The sequence below is a fragment of the Mizuhopecten yessoensis genome, unplaced genomic scaffold (genome assembly GCF_002113885.1).
Source record: "Mizuhopecten yessoensis strain PY_sf001 unplaced genomic scaffold, ASM211388v2 scaffold7987, whole genome shotgun sequence".
Classification (NCBI taxonomy): Eukaryota; Metazoa; Mollusca; class Bivalvia; order Pectinida; family Pectinidae; genus Mizuhopecten; species Mizuhopecten yessoensis.
The window spans coordinates 44,009-53,880 of NW_018407322.1; the positions used below are offsets into that span (position 1 = coordinate 44,009).

Genomic DNA, 9,872 nt, shown 5'->3' on the forward strand with positions numbered 1-9,872 from the left:
TATATTGGTGTTATATTGGTGTTATACAGTCTGCTCATTGGTGTTATATTGTTGTTATACAGGCGTTATATTGGTGTTATACATGCGTTATATTGGTGTTATATTGGTGTTATATTGGTGTTATACAGGCGTTATATTGGTTTTATACATGCGTGATATTGGTGTTATATTGGTGTTATACAGGCGTTATATTGGTGTTATACAACCGTTATATTGATGTTATACAGGCGTTATATTCGTGTTATACATGCGTTATATTGGTGTTATACATGGCGTTATAGAAGTGTTATTACGGTGTGATAGCGATAATGATGCACTGTGGTGTTATTGATTATAACGGCGTTAGAAAGGTTTTATATAAATGATATATCACCGTTATAGTGACATTAGATTGGTGTTAACTGATGTCATACATTGTGTTAAAGTGCACTTAAAGTGGAGATCACTGCGCATATTTTGGTTGCATAAGAGACAAGGATTGGTTTGCGATAGCACGGACTGCGTGTCGTTTTTACTAAAGACGATGAAAGCTTATCCGAGTATTGCAGATGCAAATGTATCTGTGTTAGTTACATTTAGATAAACCCATGCACCATTTTTCAGTAATTCGTATCCTACAAACATACGCTTGTAATAATCCAGTGTGATATATCGGATTTTATCATTGGTATTACCTCTTTGACCCACATATATATCTTCATAGTTTGCTATCAATTGGCTTATACTGTCGGCAAGCACACTCTCCTCAGTTCTAAAGACTGTTAAGCTACAAGTTGTTGGAAGACACAAGTGCAGTTAACAGATTGGCATCATGTCTAGTTTGTTCATTTAGAAGACAGTGAAAGAAACAAAAAGGTCTTTGATTTCAATGACACCAAATTTTTACATAGTCTTTGGTCACTTGGAATTATCTCAAATTTGCGTTCACATAATCGAAATTTAAATTTTGTGTACAAATGCTTTACATTACCAATGGCAATATTTAGATATTTTTGGTACATACTCTGTCTTAAGTTCTTTGGACAAAAACAGTTTGTTACTGAAGAACCTTTTTTCATATTTCTGTGTAATGTTCTGCTTTAATTGAACACTAAGTTGTCAGAGTCATGTATAATGGTTTGGAGGTTATTATCACACATCATATGTCGCTGTACCATTGTAAAACTTGTCAGAGTCGTGTATAATGGTTTGGAGGTTATTCTCACACATCACATGTCGCTGTACCATTGTAAAACTTGTCCGAGTCGTGTATAATGGTTTGGAGGTTATTCTCACACATCACATGTCGCTGTACCATTGTAAAACTTGTCCGAGTCGTGTATAATGGTTTGGAGGTTATTCTCACACATCACATGTCGCTGTACCATTGTAAAACTTGTCCGAGTCGTGTATAATGGTTTGGAGGTTATTCTCACACATCACATGTCGCTGTACCATTGTAAAACTTGTCAGAGTCGTGTATAATGGTTTGGAGGTTATTCTCACACATCACATGTCGCTGTACCATTGTAAAACTTGTCAGAGTCGTGTATAATGGTTTGGAGGTTATTCTCACACATCACATGTCGCTGTACCATTGTAAAACTTGTCAGAGTCGTGTATAATGGTTTGGAGGTTATTCTCACACATCACATGTCGCTGTACCATTGTCCTAGCCACTATAACGCAGGGAATGGACACCACGAGCAGGACAATGGGTGAACGGATGACGCAGTGTAGAACGCCGAGTACTCGTGAAAGATATCTAGAAGTACGGTATTCCCGATGAGACGAGACATAAAGGTATACATCTAAAGTCGTCAAGCACGTTCGGGTTAGCTTTTGGCATTTACGCTGTAAGGTATTCATGCCGTCAATAAATCTTCTGCGTCAAAATCAGTCGCAGACGCTCTACAGTTGATTTGGTCGTCTGCTCTACAGTTGATTTAGTCGTCTGCTCTACAGTTGATTTGGTCGTCTGCTCTACAGGTGATTTGGTCGTATGCTCTACAGTTGATTTGGTCGTCTGTTCTACAGTTGATTTGGTCGTCTGCTCTACAGTTGATTTAGTCGTCTGCTCTACAGTTGATTTGGTCGTCTGCTCTACAGTTAATTTGGTCGTCTGCTCTACAGTTTATTTGGTCGTCTGCTCTACAATTGATTTGGTCGTCTGCGTGCCCCACCTCGATGATTTTCAATTTCTCGCTTTGAAGTGTGTTTAGTGAAAATCAATGTAATAAAGGTAAGTTGGATGAAACAACCGTGCTCAAATTGATCAGGAAGCTCTATTTCTAGAGTAACATAGTTCGTCAAGGTGAAGGCACATAACAGCTATGTTCGCAATAATGTTTGGAAAATATCTCCCCACAATGCTACGTACAACGGCTTGTTCAGACAATGAAAAATGTTTGCCGATGTCTTGGAGCCGAAAGGAAGTTTTCTGTAGTAAAACTAACTTTCACCATCTACAAAGTTCCCTATAAAATATGTAACCATCTTGCTATGTAGACTAATTGCTTCACGATACGTGGTCTTCCAATTTATTGTATAACCATCGTACTTAACGGAACAGGAGTGCCAACCGAGGTGAACCTTCACTTAATCTTTGGGATGGAAATTATCTGGCAAACCCACTTGTGTACTAAAGACATGAATGACTCCTTTCCAACCACAGTGTCATATTTTTAATACAACAACAAGTGAAGTTATATATGACGGTATTGTCATCTCAATATAATTCCTGTTATTAATTTCCTTCCGAGTTTGTCAGTGTATTTGTCATAAATATCCCTTTTGCGATTAGCCGATTGGAACTCTTATTGGCGATGAGTTAATCTAAGATAATGCCTTTGTCTTGTTCTACGCCAACGCTTTCTGCCGATATCCATTGCCGATCCGTCCTGGGATGTATTTCTCATTTAAACATTGATTTAAGACTTTACCTCTTTTGTGGACGTTATGCTATTTTATTTATGTGTTTCTAATTATTGAAAACAAGATCTCAAGAGAAAGAAACATTCTGTAGTATTCACCGCATCCGCCTGGTTACTCCATCTTCATTTGACGCTCGATTTGATAGCGAGGTAGTGTCCTCATCGTTTGTATTAACTCTTTCCATTGTTTAGTAGACTAGGGAAGTTCCTATTGACAGATTTTAGTAGATACGTCACCCGTATGTCGTCGATATCCGTTGCAGTGAAATGTTGAACACCTGATACCAGGTGAAACACCTCGAGCCTGCACCTATCTGTTCATCTATGATTATATCTGTGATATCATTTATATGGGTTAAGTATACATGTCGGTCACTTAAATTGTGTTCAGGACTGTTACATAATCAAGTGTCCTCTTATAGTTACTGGTCCTGCTGGTATAACAAACGTTCTTCATCATGAGAATGGGTAAAAGGCCAGATACAAATGAAATGTATATATACAGTATATTTGTTTGAATTAACCTCTTGACTTGAAGAAGCATTTGCATGCAAAAAACACACATGAAATATTTTAGAAGAATGCTACATTTTAAATATGTTAAGAATGTTATCAAAGCGAGAAGTCTGATGAGCAGTTGGATTCCATTGTGTGTATTTATCAATTATTGACATGTATTGGGCTGAGTATGTGATTACATAGTCCTGATAGAGATATTGACCGAGAAGTGGAGCGTGTGAAAATTGTCAGGAGAATAGGTATTACATTTGTCAGATCACTGTCGCATTACAACTAATGTGACGTCATACGATACCATTATATCTGTTGTTTCTAAAAATAGTAATTTTAAGTTAATATCTGACTTTTCTAAACTATGGAGTTATGTTTGCGGGGTGTCAAATGTCACGTTTACCTGGACCGATATTAAAAATTCGAGTTCTTTTCCGGCCACATTTTACTGTAAAAATGATGTTTTTTCTTTTGCTAGAGTAAAATACAGATTAGCTATCCACGATATCGATAATACCTATTAGATTTTGTAGGTCACGCTATTATATGCAACTGTCCATATCTATACAGTGACAACGTAATATTGCAAATCGTTCCTTTATCATGAATGTGAAACCACCAACCCGTATCGACATATAGTGTGATGTGCTGATACAGCTAAGACACTGATCACCTAATCAGATATCCGCGGCTTGCATTATTAACCTCAAAGAAACAAAATATCTGTACATACCTGTATCTTTTCGTGGTGTAGGATTGTTTGGTCTTGGAAAGTGGACATTAATGAGGATAACGAGATAAGAAAGGGACCTGTGAGCCATCTGTGTAAAGAAGAAGCGGAATATTGTATAGATCTTCACACCTTGGTGACGTGAAGAGTTTGAAGGAGACCGGAAGGGCTAAGAATGCGACAGGGAGACGGGTGATGTCCAAGAGATCCGTGGACCACTATGTGGCGGGGGCCATGGGAGGTAGGTGGGACCGGACCACTATGTGACGGGGGCAATGGGAGGTAGGTGGGACCGGATCACTATGTGGCGGGGGCAATGGGAGGTAGGTGGGACCGGACAACTATGTGGCGGGGGCAATGGGAGGTAGGTTGGACCGGACCACAATGTGGCGGGGGCAATGGGAGGTAGGTGGGACCGGACCTTGTGTAGGGTATCAGTTTGCGAGTTTGTACCATAAGTCGGTTACTTTTGTAAGTAGATGTGAACAAGTGTGTCAGGGTTTTGCCAGATGCTAACTAATTTTAATGTTAATGCTACTGTACTTGACACTCAAGATGCACCAATTGATCAATTTGATAAGAAAATACTGAAATATGACTAATATGGATAAAATTGCATCGGGGATATAATCACTCACAGACGGGGCGTACGCCTCTCCACAGCTATTAAACGTGAAATTAGGCTACGCAAGATATTGGTGCATAAATGAACTTTAGATAACATGTCATTTCGTAGCCATCATTTGTGCCGCAAAAGAGATTGATATGTTGTAAGTCAGGTGATCTATTTTTATGAAGGTATCGGCATAATTGACTTATCATTGACTATGTTAACCTAGCTATGTGTCATTTTAATAACTAATGAACAAGTTCATTATATTCAAATTACTTATAAAATGAACGAGTTTCGATTTTGTTAACGAAGTCGGTGATGTTTCTTCGGGTACTCCGGGTTTCCCCCACTACCAAAACATTGCACATTAAAACATTTAAACATTAAATGATCATTGGTGTTTATAAGGCGTAAAACTAAACTAAACCAAAATAATCTCGTACATCGCTTTTGACCTATATAAGTTATTTTTCCAAAGAAGAAATATTATGGCAGATGTCACAAATGTTTCAGGATACCTTTCTGGAGATTCGGGTTTTTCGCCTCCATCTTACTGTTAGGATGTCTTTATTTTGTTATGATGTATCGTAATATATAAAAGTAGTACTTTTGTATTGACTTCGATGTCGGATTACGGCCTTATGAAGTGACAAGGTGGTGATATTTGCTTCACTTTTACTGATCCTCCAGAATATAAAATCACAGACCCTGCTGATCCCCTTATGTTCCATATGTCGATATATATGCGCTTGGTGACGACTTCAATTATACAAGCGTTAATTACCTTTCTTAGTAACATCCCGTCCTCCCCTGTAAGTACGTCACTGTTGATACATCACACCGAGATCATAGTATAGCTATCTAGAATTTCTAATCAGATATTGTTAACAAATAAATTGAACCAACAAGCTATATTAAAGAAATTCTAAACTGGCAAAATCGACCTAATTTCTAGTTATAAAATGAATGCGGCACTTTTTAGACTCCTCAGTTTCTGCTGTCTTTCCTGATCGATTGTTACATTTTCCCTATTGAATCACACAGATGCCGCTATTAAGCTTTAATTATATCTTAATCTTATCTTTGTCGTATTAAGACTAGGACCTCAGAAGAAGAAAAAACGCCGGTTGCGCTTTATCATACATTCATGCCGTCATCGTTGTTTTTCTTTTAGATGGGTGAGAGTATATATGTTATATACATAAAATTGTGCGGTGATATTGTTACAATAGACAGAAGTCTGAAAGGTCCTACTGTTTTGTAGTGCTTTATGAAATGTACATGTACCACCGTGTTGCTTTCATTGGCAGGAACCGCCGGTTACTTTGTGGGATACCCCCTGGACACCATAAAGGTTTGGTATAAATGTTTATGATCTTTCCTAGTTAAAGGTCGAAATCATATCTGTGATAATGATCGAGAACAATTGAAACATTGTTTTTGTATCAGTCATGTAGATGTTGGATAGATTTTTGTTTTTGTTTGTGATATATTTAACTATTGATATCATAATAAGTGGTCATTTTGCGACATCATTCACCTTTATTCCTTTATCTGACTATTTCATTGAACTTTCTCTTGACATAGGTTACTAATGATTAAGACGGTCAGCAAACTTTTATATTTAAAAGTATGTTTAACCTCAAATAACAAAACAAATAAAAACCAATGATCTTTCAAGGCATGTGTATCGACAAAAAAATCATGAGCTATCTGATTTGCAAGGAGTGATGATCGCGAATGACCTCGCGACTATTTATCGAGACAATCGTAATAAACGATCACATATCAGTCGTTGTTTCCTTCCAGTTTCACCAAATTGAATCCTTCCAAATATGCTACTAAAAGAAAAATCGCAAAAATGAAGTGTTTAAAATAACATCTTAGAAAAGAAAACTAGCATTGCTACTTTGTATATCGCCCGCATAAAAACGTGAAATTATATATATTGTAATCAAGTTTGATTACTGTCGATATAGGTACAGCTACAAACACAGGGCGTGGGAAAGCGTGGGTTGTTGGCGGCCCTCTCTAATACTTGGAGCCAAGGGGTGGTAAGTAGGAAGGTTTTATTTCAATTACATAAAGACAGGGTTGAAATGTCGTGTTTTAGCGACTGATAATGGGTTCATCTACAAAACACAATATTTGCCATAAAAATATGTTGCATGTATATGCATCTACATTTTCGTTTATATAAGTTTTTTGTTTGTTTTTCCAACAAAATCATCTTCACATGAAGGTTATGGTAATAATGTTTTAACTTAGTTTATTCTGAAGGCAGGTATCTGCCTTTGTGTTTAGATCATAGTCCACATTTGTTAATCATTATATACATAACAGTATCTTTGATTTGACGTCACTCCAATGTTGCGGTGAATCTCATTTCATCACTTCCCCAAAGCTTATCAATGCGGATTTCAAAAGGTTGTTAGATTTGGTGCTTGAATCACGTTCTCAGGTAGGGAATTCCAGTTGCTAACAATTCGTTGAGTAAATGAGTATTTCCTCACTTCACGTCTACTCCTTGATTTACATAGGCTCGGTGAATGTCCTCGAGTCCTTTTTAGCTTGTTTTATTGACAAACGTCCATGTGATGCTGTTGTATCATAGCGAACCCTCAAGATCTTGATCACCTCTATCATGTCTCCCTTATCACATCTGTGGACCAATTATGTAAGATGACACAATACTTCCTCGTAAGAAACATCCTCCATTCTTGGCAGTAATTTAGTAGCTCTCCGTTGGACACTTTTTAGGAGGTCAATATCCCGTTGTTTGTATGGTTTCCATACACACACTCCATACTCTCGATGGGATCGAACTAAAGCTTGATACAGTAGGCAGAATGATGTATTATCCAAGTTTGTATATGTTCTTCTGACAGCTCAAAGTATTCGGTTTGCTTTGTTTACGGCGGCTTGTTTTTGTTTTTGATTCTAAAACTTAATCTATTTTCGACAATTATCCCAAGGTCTTTCCTCTTCTATCGTTTTTCCTCATTTAGTGTTACTGTTGGTCGCAGACCATCAATATCTTTGGATAACTGCAGATTATATTCGCTTTGCTTCGCAGAAAGAAATCGTGTTCACGTAAGGAGGAATTTGTTGTCCTGTGTAGATTAGCTGCACCTTTTTGCTCTTTGTTGCTAGTCTGAAGGACATTTCTGTTCTGTGTTGCAAGGCTGATATTGTTGTTCTGCTTTGCCAGATTGGAGGATTTTACCGGGGACTGTCATGGCCACTCTTATCCACTGGTTTTACCACGTCAGTATTTTATGGTGTTTATGGCAATACGCTGACATTTCTGGAACCGGACAAGGCAAAACAGAAGTCAGCTCATGGAAAAATAGTTCTAGCCGGAAGTGTGGCCGGGACGGTCCAGGCACTTCCGGTCATTCCAATTGATTATATTAAAGTGGTTCTACAGGCACAAATTCCCACGCTTGGAGACAAGTCTACAGCTAAGATCAAAGGTAAGTATCGGCTGAGAAATGCCATCTGAAATACAAAAGACAACATCCGATTGCAATCGAGAGAAACACACACATACACTTGCCTGGGTATATGAAATCAAAAGAAGGAGAATGCTTAGAGGCAATTCTGTAACAAAAGTCAAAACAGGTTTTTATATCATTATAGATAAATGTATGATTGAGGTTAAAGTTAGATATTACATTGTGTATTAGAGATATTTCTGTAACTACTGTCAAATGTAAGACATATATTTGAGATAGATCTGTTACAAGAGTTAAAGGTAGAACATCAATCAGAGAAAATTATGTAACTAAAATCACATAGTTCCGTAACGAATGTCAAAGGTAGGACATATATAAATAAAATCTATTTAACTAAGGTCAAGGCGATATCGCCTACATTAGCACACTGTTGTTACCTATACAGACGCTCTTTTGATTAATGGAGATTGACTTAATTGATAGCCCATTAGTCAAAGAGGGGTGACTTTATTATGTTTTGGTACGTGATAATTTGCGTGATAGTACGTTGATATTCATGAAAATACTTGATAATTGGTCAATAATTTGATGTTCTAACGGTCATTATCAATGACATAAAATGAAGACAAGTTTCCAGGCGTCCTTTCTGATACAGGTGCGAGTACAGCCGACATCCTCTACTTCCGTGGCCCAACAGACTGCGCACGCACCATTTTAAGGACCAAGGGAATAACAGGACTGTTTAAAGGAACCACAGCAACGCTCCCTAGAGAAGTTATTTTCTTTGGGTTTTACGGCTTAATATATGAATGCCTCAGTGACTTCATCAAACAGAAGAAATTTACAGATTCACGTGGATTTTTTGCGGATTTTATCGGTGGTGGATTTGCCGGAAGTATATCTTGGATTTTTGTGATACCGTTTGACGTCATAAAAAGTCGTTACCAGGCTGACTTTCAGGGCAGGTACAAGAGTCCCGTTGACTGTGCTATACAAAGCTACCGAACAGAAGGTTTAGGCGTCTTCTATAGAGGTTGTATTGTCACGTGCGTACGAGCATTTCCGGTATGCGCAGTTTCCTTTATGGTGTACGCCCAGGTGACTCAGTGGCTGAGAAGCATCGAATGATTATTGATAAATAAAGTGATGTAACTTATCACCCCAGATATACAATCTTTCAGTTGGTTTATTGGACAAACTAAAGTTCATTTATTTAATTTTTAATATACCTTCGTTATTGTTCTGTTGTCATAAACTCATTAAATAGCGCGCATTTGCTAGTAGTGTTTTTATGTTTTAAACTTTTAATTTTTTAACAATGATGTAGATTATATTGCGTTGGCGTCACTTATCTTAAAATTGGAAATGACTTTAAAACGATAAGATAAAATCAGACGACCCTTGCTATTGCATTGCTGCATGTTTTCCTCACTTAATTTTTATCGCCATATCGATGTTGCACTGTTAGAAAAGATAGAGTAATTGATAACCAAAATTATTCATTTTGAAGCTGCATTCACTGTATCTTACAATGGTGTGTTGAGGAAGCTTATTTTTCCGAAGTCTTACACGAATTATTCAAGTCACCGCTTGAGTCTTTGATGAGCTCATTATGGTCAAGATAATTCCGAGATTTATGTTTGAAATAT

The 9,872-nt window shown here is 37.5% G+C and overlaps 1 protein-coding gene across 1 annotated transcript; it reads left to right on the top strand.

Moving 5' to 3' along the window:
• Positions 1 to 4,106: 4,106 nt before the first annotated feature.
• Positions 4,107 to 9,391, top strand: LOC110454669 (solute carrier family 25 member 45-like). The gene is made up of 5 exons (XM_021504312.1): positions 4,107 to 4,393; positions 6,076 to 6,119; positions 6,745 to 6,819; positions 7,977 to 8,241; positions 8,879 to 9,391. Exons 1-5 carry the CDS (start codon positions 4,348 to 4,350, stop codon positions 9,349 to 9,351), a joined length of 903 nt encoding a protein of 300 aa, XP_021359987.1. The 5' UTR covers positions 4,107 to 4,347; the 3' UTR covers positions 9,352 to 9,391.
• The last annotated feature ends 481 nt before the right edge of the window (positions 9,392 to 9,872 follow it).